This window comes from Cyclopterus lumpus, chromosome 1, assembly GCF_009769545.1.
Source record: "Cyclopterus lumpus isolate fCycLum1 chromosome 1, fCycLum1.pri, whole genome shotgun sequence".
NCBI lineage: Eukaryota > Metazoa > Chordata > Actinopteri > Perciformes > Cyclopteridae > Cyclopterus > Cyclopterus lumpus.
Genome location: NC_046966.1, coordinates 6051820 through 6067582, shown reverse-complemented (window position 1 = coordinate 6067582; position 15763 = coordinate 6051820). Strand labels below are relative to the sequence as shown.

General features: G+C 43.5%; 1 protein-coding gene across 8 annotated transcripts in view; it reads right to left on the bottom strand.

Moving 5' to 3' along the window:
• Positions 1-4786: 4786 nt before the first annotated feature.
• The window catches only part of rab11fip4b (RAB11 family interacting protein 4 (class II) b), a 39514-nt gene continuing 28537 nt past the window's right edge, over positions 4787-15763 (bottom strand). For 6 of the 8 annotated variants that reach the window (XM_034531711.1, XM_034531736.1, XM_034531743.1 and 3 more), the window contains 10 exons: positions 14159-14194; positions 12794-12893; positions 12193-12296; positions 11957-12097; positions 11709-11790; positions 10588-10725; positions 10319-10477; positions 8603-8683; positions 8014-8157; positions 4787-7193 (listed from right to left, as the gene is read on the bottom strand). In XM_034531711.1, coding sequence (XP_034387602.1) covers positions 7074-7193; positions 8014-8157; positions 8603-8683; positions 10319-10477; positions 10588-10725; positions 11709-11790; positions 11957-12097; positions 12193-12296; positions 12794-12893; positions 14159-14194 — 1105 coding nt within the window. In that variant the 3' untranslated portion in view covers positions 4787-7073. The remainder of the gene's footprint in view (positions 7194-8013; positions 8158-8602; positions 8684-10318; positions 10478-10587; positions 10726-11708; positions 11791-11956; positions 12098-12192; positions 12297-12793; positions 12894-14158; positions 14195-15763) is intronic. The other 2 variants (XM_034531693.1, XM_034531727.1) reach the window with 1 other exon arrangement.

The window sequence follows — 15763 nt, the reverse complement described above, 5'->3', positions numbered from 1 at the left end:
GTCAGCGTCTGCGTACTGGTCTTGCTCCGTGGAGACGCTGTAGCAGCGCCAACTGACGGGCCGTGGGTGGTGCACGGCCGGGCTGTAACCGTCGGTCACCGGCAGGTCGACTGTGTCCCTTTGCTGGAGCGTCAGATCCCGCAAAGAAAAATGGATCACATCCTGTGGCCCTGGAGGAGGGCACAGAAAACCAGTCAAACGTGAGTAGAACTAGTGAGACAAACCTTGAAAAACGGTCAGGGGAAATTAGTTACAAATGGCAGACCAAAACGTTTCAACGGTTCAACCACACAGACAACCGAAAGGGTACAAAGAGACAACGATCCCTCTGAGCAACAGTTCCATAAGAACAGAAGAAAGCGTAGAAGAGATAACCGGATGCTTAGCTTCTCAGAAATGTGTGCACATTCAAAATAGGGACAACTCCCTGTTTCAGTGTAAAGTGCACATTAATGCCGCCTCTAGCAAGCTAAAATACATACAGGCTAAAGCAAAGCCATTACAATAGCCACGTCCCAATAGAAATAGAAGGTTAGCACGACTGGAATTGGATGACAGAATTAAACTTTTAAATCTGACCACTGGGTCGACTGCAGAGGAGCTACCCATAATATTTAGATCCCACATGCATGCCGCTGTGGTTCAACGATGATCTGGGCTCACTTCCACTTTCCTGGACTCGAAAAAAGGTATAAAATGGTTCAAAAATTATTCTCCCGGGCATGTAACACTGTGGGAACACCGACTTAACAGAAGTCTTAATCATTTCATTCTTCTTCTTTTTGGGCCGAAACTATTTAAAATGGACATTTGGTGGATTAGAATGTTTTTGTTTCATTGTCATTATTGAAGGAAAGAAAAATACATATCAGTATAACAGGTGACTGATTGTGTATACATACACTAACGAGTGTATGTATGCATCACAGGCATTTTGTGACATCAGCATATGGTATACATAGTGCTGTAGAGGGAGACGTTGTAATATTTAGATGTTTTTTCTTTACCGTAGGGTTCGATGCCGTTATTTTTCGAGTCGGCCAGCGTGACCTGGATCTCATTTTCCCAGTCCTCTTCCTCCTCCTCCTCCTCTCGTGGTGGCATCAGTGGGAGTGGAGGGTTCTTTATACTGGCTGCCGTGTTTCTAGAAATGTTGGAAGATTGAATACATAACAATTTCCTCTTTGCAAAAAGACACCAATTAGCCAATTATTGAAAACATATATAATTGTTTATTATCTGATGCTGTGTATACGTGTATCAAACACACACACACACACACACACCTCAAAAACAAGCTAATGTCTATAGACACCAATGGGATTTTGGAGATATCGTCCGTAGCGATGTCTGCATTCTCTCAAATACAAATACAAATTAAACTATATGGCACTTAGCCTGTGGCGCTCAAAGCAGCAAAACAATACATATCGAAAAATTAAACTCAAGATAATCCGCGAACCTTGTTATGAGCAGTTTCATGAATATTATGGAGAGAAGGCGGACATCTCTACGGACGATAGCTCCAAAACTAGATGGATAAAGAGCACTACAGCCGATACGGAAAATGTTTGTTTCTGATTTTGGGGTGAAATGTCCCTTTAAGTAAGTAGAAAACCACCATATTTAAATCACTTGTCTGATGGAACAGAAACATATCCATTTTAACTGATCCAATTATTTACACCAGCCCTACTTCAAGTTATACCGGGGAGATTCGACTGGCAGGTGTGAGATAAATACAAAAAGGTCGGTGGCGTACCTCTTCCCATGTCGTCTGGATGTCCTCCTTCTCCACTGGTTCTTGGCCGTCGCCGACAGGATGATTTGTGGTGCCATTTGTTCAGAATTACGGGGCGAGGCGGCAACGCGTCCAGCTGAAGCGCTGCCTCCCTGTTTCACGAGTGTCCTCGGGGGCGCTGCCTTCGCGCTCTTGCCCTGGTACCAGTGGTTGACGTCACCGTTGACCACGCACGGGGGTTCGGCGCCATTCACCGTGCCGGCCGGCTTGCTCTCGGTGGCAGCGGCTGGCCAGCCGTTGTGAGCGACGGCTCCATTAAACAAACCCGTGAACGGGAACCGATAGTTGTCTCTACGAGTGCTGTGACGCCGCGTTGCTCCTCTTCTACCCTCATAGTTCAAACCGTTCTGAGGCATCACGTCACCTGTGATGTATAAACAAAGCGTTTGACGCAAGTGCAAAATATATATATATATATATATACTATTTTAGATATCTGTGAGAATATCACATTTGGTAACTATTGGATTCATTGCCATGGAACTCGATACATTCATGGTCTCCAGAGCATGAATCCTAATTACTTTGGTGATCCCATGACCCCTGAAAATAATAAAACCAGTATCCGTAGCTTTGACTTACACTCTTATATTTTAAAATGTTGCAAAATGCACTTATGTGCAATATGCCATTCTTTACAAATACTTGAAATTACTCTAATTTGCACTTCAATTGTGCCAAAAAGGTTTTGGATGGCCTTGAACAGCTTTTGTCAATAGAGAAGAGAAGTGGGAGGATGAATGTTGGACGTCCACGGGTTATGGAAGCAAATCCTGATCAATTACTGCTCAGACATTAAGTTTTGAAGTCTTGCCGTTAAGAATATCCTCAAGGCTTTAATATGTTTCCTTTATTTATTAGATTTTTTACAGCTTTTGCAAATGTTCTACACATATATATATATATATGTATACATATATATATACACATATATATATATATATACATATATGTATATATATACACATATATATGTATATATATATATATATATATAAATGTATATATATATATATATACATACATATATATATACGCACATATATACATACATATAACGTTATATACATATGTCTGTGTTAGTTTATGTATGATAAAGTATGTTTATGTTGATAAATTGACATAATTGTAGTCAGCTGACCTTGAGGTCTTGCATGAGTACCTTATTAATCCCCCCAAATGAACCTCCTCTAACAGGTGTCGATTTGATCCTAAATAAAGCCGATTTATTTGTGTATCTTTTGTTTCTCTACTGGTTCCTCTCACTGTGCTGGATTTGCTTTCATGATGCCTTGAAAATAAATCAGTTTGATACAAATCAATCAAATACACTCGACGACAAGCTGCTCGTGAGACGGGAATTGGATTTTCACACCATCGTTTTAAACGGGTCGTCAAACTATTTCAGAACTTTTCCAAACGCCCGACAGAATAAAAACATTCGATGTTTAGCTAGTTAGTGAGTTAATCACGTGACTTTGTCTCGCGCCGGTCGACCTGTAGCGAGCTAACGGCCCTCATGGGCTAGCTGAGCTAGCGTTAGCTGAGCCTGGTGGTTGACCCCGTTGCGTGTCGGCCTACATGTCTGAAGAATGGCGGAAACAACCATCCATATAACACAATACAGACACGGGAACCTCCCTATTAATCTTTTAATGGTAACCCAATCCCACCATTGACCTCTAGCCGTAGACCTAAATGACCTAGTTAGCTACCCTTACCTTTACTGGCGCCTGGTAGTGTGGGACTGGGACGGGGAGGGAGACGACGGGGAGGGAGACGACACGCAGGTAGGTGGCTTAGGAAAAACTATATATAGTTTGCAGAGTTGGGTTTGTGTAGACATTTTAAAACGTTTAAAAATAACAACCTACAGTCTGCTTAGAGCATCAAGTCCCTCGACCCATGTGGGCCGAAACGGCTATTCAGTTTGTTGATTTGATCCTGAGCCGAGGACGATGGAGAGTTGTACTCGTGTCGTTTGCTTATTTCTGGGACGTTAATGATCGAACAGTGACCCCTTGCGGCAAAGAAAGGAACTTCTCACACAATGCACGGAGAATTAATTAAAATATATATAAAAATGTCAGCTTGCGTGCTACTTCACACATGATGTTGTAAAGGAAAACAAATGTACATTTCACACACATTTATATATGTGTATTTATATGTATACATATATATATATATATTATGTATACATATAAATACACATACATATTTATTTATATATATTTATTTAAATATATTTATTGAAATAATATATATATATATATATATGCATTTGTTTTCATTTACAGCAGCATCATGTGTGAAGTAGCAAGCAAACTAAAAAAGTAGAATAAACAGCGTTTGATATCAAATAACAAATTTAAACTTAGTTTAGGCTAGGCTCAAATTATGGTAATAGTCATGCATTCCCCACACAGTGGTCCAACTTTGAGGCAAGAGACCCTTTCCTGATTCCAGGTTTGGTGTGGAGGAACTCGACTGGCCTGTACAGTGAACTTGAGAGCTACTGGAAAACCCTCCCAGTACAGTGCAGGCTGTTGCAGCACTTTGCATGTTTTCAATGATGGATGAAGTGGATGTAATATTGGTGTACATACTTTTTTCTGCTGTTCACATATATCTTTTTTGGGCCAAACACTATAGATACCAAGATTAACTCACCCCTCCCTCAACATGTCGTTCAACTCCAGTCGTGTGAGCCCCCACTGCTTCTTCGAATGTTTGAACACAACTCTGACGCAACCGGCTTTCAATAAACAGTGATTGTTAATTCTAAGATCAGCGATGTGCCTGGATAGGAATGGGTTATCTTACTGCCAGCAGAGATATTTTTATTTACAGCTCAGGATGTACAAAACAATCAGCAGCATACACGGTCAGCATAGAACAAGTGGTTTCTTGTTTTAGAAATGACACAAATGGAAATGAGGAGACATGAACGTAATTTAAAACAAGAAATTTCACGAGACAGCCTCACTGCCAAAGCCATTTTTATTGCTGTTTATAGTGACTACATTGTATAAGATAGCCCTAATTATTCCAAATTTAAGAGCTACATAAAATGGGTTTGTGACAAATTGTACAGCTTATTGTGCTGCGTATTCTTTTTTTCTCCCATCTGGAGCAGCTAGAGCAGCTATAGAGGAACAAAGATGGTGTGAAGCAAAACAAGACACAAATCAGCAGGTATTGGTAAATAAGTTAATATTGCTCATAATGCTCACCATTTAGTTTAAGTTAGGAAGACAGTTTACAACCATATAAAAGCAATTTTAAAGCAGATTGAAAAGCAATGGACTTACCGTGAACTGAAACATTAAATCCTGACTGCATAAAAAATAAAAAATCATCACATTGACAAAATATTCCCAAAACGCTAACCTGGCCTGCGTGCCACACAAAACATTGTGCTACACCGCTTTTCTAATAGGAAACCTAAACGCAACTTGCCGGTTCCTTCTTGATAAAACTGTAGAAAATAGTTTTTGTAGTATCAATCTGAAAAAAGAGTGGTGAGTGGCACATGAATACAAAGTATCACTATATAATTACAACATTTACAAGTCAAGGAAATATGTCGGACGTAGACATAGAACGTACCCTCGGAAAACTATGTGAATCTATAGCGACGTCGTCTTGAAAAAAAATGTCCTTAAAAAAAAAAAAAAGGCACAGACAGAAGAAAAAAAAGGTGAACCATGCAAACAGAAACAAAGTAGTTGTTTGTTTTTTTTTGTGCAAGGAAGCAAAACTTAAGTTTGGAGTAATTACGTAATACAGCAGAATGTAATCGTTTCCTTTCCCCTGAACAACGCCCTCTTCATTACAGTACCGAATACTGTACGTGTGTGGTCCAACGTACCGTACGACAATTACAGCGATTCAGAGTCAAAAGGCTATTTTTCGGCCTTGACAGAGAGGGGAAATATCCAGTTGTACATTCATGATATTTACAGTATTAAGAGGGTTTCAGGGGGGCTTTTAAAAACGATCTGCAACCCGTAGGCCTCAATGACATCGCCAATTCCAGTTTGTTTGTTTGTTTTGTTGTACCACAAAGTGAGTCTCCTGTGCTGCTCACGTACAATATCTGAGTTGATTTCACTGAGCATCCAGAGTTGGCTCGGTGACCCACGTGACACTGGCCACCAGTCACCACACTACATTCATATCCATACATTTCTGTGCAGCGTCATCGGATCTCCTGCTAGCAACTGCTCGTACTTCCTTTTCTTTTTTTTCCCCCCCAAGCCAAAGCACTGCTGGCAAACGGCAGCAATGGAAGTCACATCTTAAAGACACTCCTCGGTAGCAGCTTCTGCTTAAAGTGACGCTCATCTGAACCGACTAAGGGCCACTTCACGGTGATTCACTATCGGACTGATTGACACCGCACGCTCGCTGGAAGACACGTTCTCAAGAATTAAATCAAAACAATTCACCTTCTCTCAACCATCGCCGACTTCACTTAAACCCTCTTTTCGCTTTGCCCGCCATCCGACGCCCCACGTCTTCTGCTTCCCTTGTAGTCGTAGGGGCTCTCATTGTTTCCCCTCTCTGACCACCTTTGACACTTTTCTCTATCCTCTCTAAGAACGCGCCGGTCCGAATCAAAATGTCAACATGCATTCTCCAGAGAACGCCTACGTGAAGAGAGGAGGCCGTTTACCGATCAGGCGACACTGGACTGGTCTGCCGTCAAGCCTCTTGAGTGTTCTGGTTTCACTGCATTTCCCGAAAACATCATATCAAATATATTAGCCGCCTGTGGATAAGACGGCTAATATTACACCAGGATACAGGCTGGTTACATTGTTCCAGTTGTTATGCCAAGGTACACGTGTCCAGCGCACTACATCGTGGCATGTCACATCCTCAGAGTGTGTTTAGCGCGGGGTATTCCAGCGGAGAAATCACATGAGATCAGAAGTTGTTGACAGCAACTACAGTTCACAGCATAAGACAGCGGATAAAAAAAACAGAGCAGGGTAGAAGAGTCCCAGTAGTATGGACCTGCAGTCAGGGAGCGATCCCTGGTTGAGACAGGAAAACTCCCTTTAGTTCTAGAGGTCCTCTTCCCACCGCCGACAGCAGGTGGCGACGCGCGTGTATTCATAGTTCCAGTTGCCTCGGACTGGCTCTGGTTCCCTCTGCTCTCCTGCACAGGTTCCTGACTCGGGTCGCAGGTTCGGCTCAAACAACTGGAATGATCCCCGGCCCCCCGAGATCGGGAACGATTCTCATTCCAGTTGAGTCACTGCTATTCGCCCTTGATCTCCAGGATGGAGGGGTTGTGGTCCAGGATGGACAGGATGATTTTGTCCATGTACTGTCGCAGGCGTATGTTGATTTCCTCCTGCTCCTTCAGGGCCTCCATTAACTGCAGAGAGAGATGTTTGTTTAACACGTTTCAGTTCATCAACAAGTAGAGTCTCTTAAGTTTACTCTAGGACTTCTATAGGCTATTAATGGATGTATGGGTATACCTGCAATAACCAGGTGGATGAATCATTTTATATATATATATAAAATACATTTTTGGCATTTTGGTTTAAACTAGAATTAGCGCCGTGAGGTTGTGTGCCTGTACAAATATCTTTATTATTTTATCCTCCAAGACATTTTGTTTTTACCAGATGTGCTTGAGTACCTTTTAAAGCACGATACAACATAAATGTATTAGCATTATCATCATCATTATTTATATTATTATTATTATTTGTGTGGAATTGTCATAATTAGCATATGAAATCATGAGCTATGGCCACAAACTCGTTTTGTGAGGTCACGGTGATCCTTTGAGCATTTCCGAAATGTCACGTTCACGAGAATGTACGGACATCCCGAAAACACAATGCATAAACATGACTTTATGACTAATCAATTATCAAATGAGTTGCCATTTCATTTTCTGTTTATCAATCCACCGCCTGTTTCAGCTCTAATGCTGCTAGAGGAAGAGATTTTATCGTGCTCAGCTATTCCAGTTTAAGAACTGAAAGTGTGAGAAATGGCCTCCATATTATGCACAATACATTCAAATCTACAACAATGTAATATCTAGAACACTGTCACTGCTGTGATATGTCCAAGAAACACCTTCAACATTGTTCAGATCTAAGCCCTTAATCAAGTTCCAGTGAGAAGCTGCTGAAGAATGCAATGTGCACGTGCGGTACGTCTCCCCTCCGGATGTTCACCTGGTCTCTGGAGGCGTTCTCTATCTCGGCAGCGAGGGACTGGGCCTTGGTCTGCGTGGCGAACAGCGTCTTGGCTTCATACAGACTGAGGCTGAGGATCTGACCGTTGAGCTCATCGTTCTGCTCCCTCAGCTTCTGGTTCTCCTATAAAGAAAAGAATACGGATAGAGAGAAGAGATAAGTACCTGGACCAGAGCCTCGTCAGCGGCGATGATGCTTTATGAAGCTACTCAAGCCTCACTCAACCCACGCAACTAAACACTGCACTTCAGGCGCCTCATCTAGCAGCAAACACAGCTAACTATTTTGCCAACGCCTACAGGACGTAACACGGTGTAACATGGGTTATGCGTGTTACAGAACAAACTGCTCCCCTGCCCTTGTTTCTTTCCCCCTGGCGTGTTATGAAAGCTCCGTGATTAAGTTGCCTTTGAGCGCCGACAAGAAGTCAGTGTGCTTTTTTTCCCCCTCGCTCCACCCAGAGCCATTAGCGAGGGAATTGCAGCACTGACCCCGGTTCAGCTCGGGCACGTTCACTCTACTCCATTGGGATTAGTGGTTAATAGGGAGGTCACAGACGCAATTTTACCATCAGACCAGGGCGGAGCCGAGCCCCAGACAACACCAGGTGCTGGAGTTCATGGGGGAGAAAGTCCTGGGACGCAAATCGCTGGACACACACAAACATTTACAGAGGGTAAGACAGTGAGCTGATCCTCATGGATGTCACAGGGCAGTGTCTACCACATTAGATCAGAATGAGAAGCTAAAATATTGAGAGAGCATGAAGTATTATCACAGTATGATCATTCCCCTTCTGGTCTGAGGCCACACACACACACACACACACACACACACACACACACACACACACACACACACACACACACACACACACACACACACACACACACACACACACACACACACACACACACACACACACACACACACACACACACACACACACACACACACACACACACACACACACACACACACACACACACACACACACACACACACACACACACACACACACACACACACACACACACACACACACACACACACACACACACACACACACACACACACACACACACACACACACACACACACACACACACACACACACACACACACACACACACACACACACACACACACACACACACACACACACACACACACACACACACACACACACACACACACACACACACACACACACACACACACACACACACACACACACACACACACACACACACACACACACACACACACACACACACACACACTTCAAGGTTTGGTGTTTTGTCTTGAAAACGAGCCAGAACACAGGCTTCTGTGCCCGGCGCATTAAGACCTTTTTTTTTACTATCAGAGAAACACTCTTTGCTTTGCACAAGGTCTGTGCACTTTGCAGGTAGAAACAGTAACGTGACATTTAAGCCTGGCAGGCAGGTAACTATAGGGAAATGTCAGCGGATCTTGGAATACAGACGGCAGAGAGAATGGACTCGACACGTGTACTCGGCAGCTGGTGTTAAGTGGGCATGAAGTACAGCGCGTTGAAGTGCTTTTAAGGGAATGCGAGGAGCCAATGTGATTGACAGAGCGTTGGCCGCCCCTAACTCCACTGGCAATGCGTGATAATATATATAATATAATCACCCTGATTTAATTTGATGCACTTAGCAACCACGAGAAGAACACTAATTCATCGTGGTAAATGGAAACTTCAGAGTTCTGCAGGGGTAAAGTGAACTCAAGAAGCCCATCTGAATCCCTGTGCAGGTACGTTGGCCACAGTTAAGACTGAGGCTCTAAATTGGCCACGGTGTGTGAAATAATGCAGGGGTTGGATAGCAAATGCCTGAAGAGACCGACAGAGTCAGTAAGTAGCATCGAGCCCAGTCATGTTAAAAGGTTAAAAAAAAAACATATATCTTTAAAGAGCTTGTGATAAATAAATAAAATGAACCTGTACCCCATCAGAAATGTGTCAACATTTGAGACACACTTTGGACAATAAAGATTGGAAAACAGGTGATCTGTTCAATTGCTGAATTAAATTAAAAGCCAACAGACATTAAAAAAAAGTATTCACACATAAAAGATAGCGTTCAATCTGTGAGGGTATAATTATATAGGGTGCTTTGAGACGTAGCATCTCTGTACATCTCGTCCTCTTCAGTGCATTTAAAGCTGTACATTCTCTCAAATCAATATGAAATGACCATCTCTGCATGACGTCACTCTGACTGTGCACGTACAAAGGCGGCCTTTTTGTCAGTACCTGCTTGAGCCTCTTGACCTCGTGCTCTAGCTCCACCTCCCTGGTCCTGCTGTTGAAGTCCGCCAGTCCCGAGGAAGAGCTGCGACCGCGGCCGGTCCTCTCCGCGTCCAGCTTGAAGAGCTGCAAATGCTCCAGCTCGCGACGCAGGTCCTCAATGAGCTACACACAGAGACGAGGAGACATGGGCGATGTTACATCACGCCGGTACGGTGTTCTGTGGGTGTACGAGGCGGCGGAGCCAACGGCCCACACAAAATAGTCCCTCCCACCTCCTGCATGGCTTCTTTTTCCTTCTGGAACTGCTGTCTGTTCTGTCTGAGTTTGTCCATCATTTTCTTGTAGAGGTCCATCTCGTCCCTCAGGCGCAAACTGGTGTCCTCCAGCTTGTCCGTCATCCTTTGCTTCTCCTGAGGAAGGACAGTTGGTTTTGTGCGTGTCAAAAAACGGACAGGCAAACATACACTCCCTCATGAGACAGGCGTTCCTATTTACAGTATGCAACCAGTCAACATGTGCAAACCCACTAAGACTCACACAAATATACAACGATAAGACACTTGTATATCTACTATTAAACGTCTTTGACGTGGTATTTCCATATTGAGTTAGAGAATAAGTCAAATGTGTCAGTTGCAGTCAGTTTGAAAACACAACATTCAAAGTTGGTCCCTCATCCACGGAGGCAACACCAGAGGCCACGCCCCTGATCAAGGTTCGGGTTTATGTAGCCTTTACTGTCAGACTCACAATGTACAAGATGTTTATATTGATGGACCTGGAACTGCACTTGTAGAGCGCTTTTCTAGGCTTTCCGACCACTCAATGCGCTTTAATACTACGTGACATCGTTCACATCCAGTCATACACTGACGGGAGGAGCCACCTGCCCATCAGGAGTCAAACACAATCATAAAGTGTAGTTTATATCGGCTCTTTGAACCCAAAATTGCTTAAAAAGTAATGAAATATACGATCCATTAGTGACGGCTAACAGCAGACTGTTTGCATAAATTGTCTTCAAAATACGAGAAAATTGGTGAATGCGACAAGTTCTCCAGAATCACTCGTACATTTAAGAACAAGTCTGTTCGTACGAGGGCTTCTTGCATGAGGCCCTTTGTCCTTTTCCTTCCAAACATTCTTCTACCAAGTCAAAAACCCGGTGCCCTCGTTGCCGATTTCAGTTGGAAATTTGCACGTGTCACGCAAGGAGCGGCTCATGTATGTAGCCTCGAGGCCCTAGCCTCAACGAGGAGCAGCTACAGAGGTCTGGAAGTTCACTTCTTTCTAACTCCACCCCCCTTTGGAGCCACAAGAGGCTTCATGACACTTTTTTTTCAGAGATAAAAGAAACACACAAAAGACGAGCAAAAAGATAAACATGCCTTACCTCATCCAGTTTCTCCGTCTGTGATTTGAGCCGGCACATGCTCAGACCCATCTCACTGTTCTCCTCCTCTACCTGCTTCACTCTACAAAACACAAAATCCCTTTTACATCAGTCCCCATTCAGATTTTTACATTGAACAAACCCTCATCTGTACTGTCTCTCTGCATCGGATTATGCACTTTCGTGAGCTCATGCATTTGCGTAATAACGTGCATGCATTTGTGCTCGGCCGTCTGTGTGCTTCTCACCGGTTGGTCAGCAGCTCTATCTGCGTGTTCTTGTCCCTCTCCATCTTGCTGTAGGACTCTCGGTGTCGCCTCAGCCCCTCCTGCAGACTTTGCTCTGCTCGCGTCTCCTGGTCTTTCAGCTGCTCCTCGAGCTCGTGGACCCTGAGGCGAAGAACACGAAGGAAAATACATTTAAAACCGCGTCCCAACTGCAGCTGAGAGTTACTCTTCTGTGAAAGCCAGTTGTCTGACTCTACCTGTGTACTATGTGCGTGTTCTCCTGCTTCAGCTTGGACTTGACATCTCCGTTCATCAGGATCTCGCCCTCCAGTTCTGCCACCTTCTTCTCCAGAGAGCTCACCTGATAGAAACAGAGACAGTTGACTTAATCCAGAAGTTCCTATACATAATTAATGTGACAGTTATGTGAAAAGATTTAAGATGATTTTTGCTGATGAAAGTTCGGAAGTATCCCTCAACAAAACAATAATATCACATTGGCGTTAAACAAGAACATTGTTCCGACTTCCTAAATGCCATTGCGCAACTCCCGAGGCTTTAAAAGGCTTCATAATGACAACCCTGGTCCTTGAATTTGCAGCCGTAAGAGGAATCCTGACGGGGCTCATCCTCTGAATTAGCATTCTGAAGGCGCGCACCATCCAGGAACGAATCTGCACTCTGTGATTTTATTGCCAAGAGCGTACATGATGCTGAAGGTGAGATACCTTTTATGAGTTTGTCAGTATGCACACAGAAACAGGAGAGCTCAGTTTTAAATACAGGTCCGCTGACACAGATCCACATATGGATGGACAACACACACACACACAAATAAGGACACAAACGCAATGGTACCTTCTCGTTGATGTCGATGTCACAGGAGTCGATGCTGTCTCTGGAAAGGTCTTCCGTGCTGCCGTTACTGCTGCTCAAGTTGCTGTTGTGAAGCAGCTGCCTGCTCAAACACACAGAGACACACACTTAAAGAACCGGCCCCGAATAGACCCAGGTGAGCACTAGCTGGTTCAGAGTGTGTTGAGAGTAAATATATATATATATATATATATATATATATATATATATATATATATATATATATATATATATATATATATATATATAGTTGTGTGTGCGTGTGTATGAGAAAGCGTGAAAGGGAGTGTGTAGTGATCCTACTGCGAGATTGCAACGAAGGTTTCGGACGATGAGAACGGTGCCAAGAAAACACACACACACACGCCCACCCTCTTTTCCCCTTGATGGAAATAACTTGATCCATTACTGAGATTAGCAATATGGAGAGGAGAAAAACTAGAATCGCTGCCTCGTGTCTCTGCCAAACTGCGGTTTAGATATATCAATGTCTGTCTAAAAATTCCATCACCTCATCATTTTTATCCTATCAGCCATTTGAGTGAAAGTGACACATTAGCATATTCATTCTTGAGTTATGGCCAAAAGGTGTGACAGTGACCTTTGACCGCCAAATTCTAAAATAGGATCAACCTTGAGTCGAGGTGGACGGACGGAAGAAAAGTCCCTCCGGTCATGTCTTGAATATCGCGTTCACGAGAATGGACCGGACGTACGTACGAATGACACCACGCCTCCAACCGCGGCTGTTGCTGAGGCATGAAAAGGAGGAAACAGGAAGGAGAAGGAGTAGACGAACAGATAAAGAGGGCAATAAAGTGGAAGAAGTAATCAAACCAGACAGAGTACAGTAGCGGGAACGGGGCGAGAGAGAGCCGAACCGTATATTGAATACATAGATCAGGCCTGACAGGCTGTAACTCAGTTACTGCGGCTGGAAGAAGGACAAAAGCCTGAGACACAAAACATTTCACTCAGTACAGACCAACGTGGCAAACACATGGGGGGGGGACACAAAGCTGATGTCCAAAGTATTTTGGTTTTGAATCAACCCCGGAACAAAAACAAAAAGATTTCACAGCTTCAGATCAGATTGATTCCATCCAGATGTTGTGCGTTTTGTTTTCTGAATGACAAGTTACTAATTAACCGGCTGCCCGAGGACAATGGTCTGGCAGGTCGAGGGATAACTAATCTTTCTGTGTCAATAAATAGAGCAAACACGTGGTTATATATCGCCTCGAGTACAAGTGAGTGACCACACACACACACACACACACGCACACGCACACGCACACGCACACGCACACTCACACGCACACGCACACGCACACGCACACCTCTTACCTTCCGAAAGCAGTGCTGGTGATTTTCCTGTTGGGGCTGCAAAGGGAGAAACAAAATGACAGAAATTATTTTTTTTTATTGTATTGAAATGTCAGCGATACGTCTCGACTCGGTCGGCTCAACAATGCGGTGGAACTAACTGCTGAGGACAAATAAGATTTTTGTCTATTCAGTGTGACAGACGTGCAGGAAAGAGAAAATAGTGAAAGAAAGACTGAAGAACATGTCAATGATAACACAATATCGCTCCCGGTTCAGTGAGCGGAGGTTCAAGCGCCCAGAGACTCAGTCAGCGTGACGTGGCCGTCTGTGTCGGGGATTTACGTCGGATTAACAAAAAAGAGAAAACATACTGTCGGGCCAACACAAATGGGCCTCTCATGTCGTACGATAAATATCTGACAAGGGTGTCCAAAAGGCTGATCTTCCACGATCCTGAGAGACAAAACGATTCCCCTGCAGCTAATGTTTCACTTCACTTAATGTCCTCTTTTCAGTTTCAGATCCTAAGTGGTAAGAGGAGAATTACTGCTTACAGTGTGTATCTTTAATCTCTAAACTTCACTCATTTATTATTGAACATTTTTGTGTGAAAGTGCCGGTGATCTACACTGATGTAACGTCCATATTTTAAGCTTTGTCCCATTGCATGCGTTTCGAGTAGATTTATTTTTACTTGAATCTCTTGTAGCTCACTAGCTGATCTTCAAAAGCCCCCCCCCCCACACACACACACACAGTTTGTGGATCTGCTGCGATAAGATGCTTGTATCCCCACAAACATACGGACATTTGAATTGGTTAACACGTAACCAATATGGATATGGATATGTGGGGAAGAATAGGACATAAATTGCCTTCTACTAAAATATAGCATTCCTACTGAAGCTATAAGGAATCTAGTGTACATCCTCCACATTTAGGCTCATTTTCAAACCCCACCCACTAATTTCCCACGTTCATTACCCATGCTTCACTGTGGCTAATTTAATTGGATTAATTGTGTGTAAAAGAGCTTGACACGCACAAGTGATCCTTTAAATACTATTTGCTGCTACGTGGCAAAAGCTGCTTCCTCTGTCCATTCTGAATCCCTCGAGTCTTGCCTTAAATCCACCATTCTTTGGACTCAGCTATATGGTGCCTTTTTTTCCCCCCCATTCTCATCTTTTCTCATCGAGATCCATTCCTACCACCGTCCTATTTAATCCGTATCCACTTCCTACAGGCTCACTCCATTCGCCAATCAATTTCATATTCATTCTCCTTTACCTCTTGCTCTTCCCACTCTACCTCTTTCTCTCTGCCCATCCCTACTTCATTATTAATAAAAGGGAAGTGTAGGTCTAATTAGGAGAACGCGTTGGATTATAGAGATGTTTCTCTCTGGGGAGGAACCCTGCAGTCAGCAGTGAGTCCGAGGAGGAAAGAAACAAAAAGTAACTTCTCCACTATAATTCAAAAACATTATTCTAGGACGGTGTGTTGTCTCTGTGTTGCACTGGTGCGTTTGCCGGTAGCCAGCGGTCTGTATTAATGGATTATGTTTCCACTAATAGATTCCTATTACAATGGTTGATGAGGTAAGCACAAGGAGTGACCGCA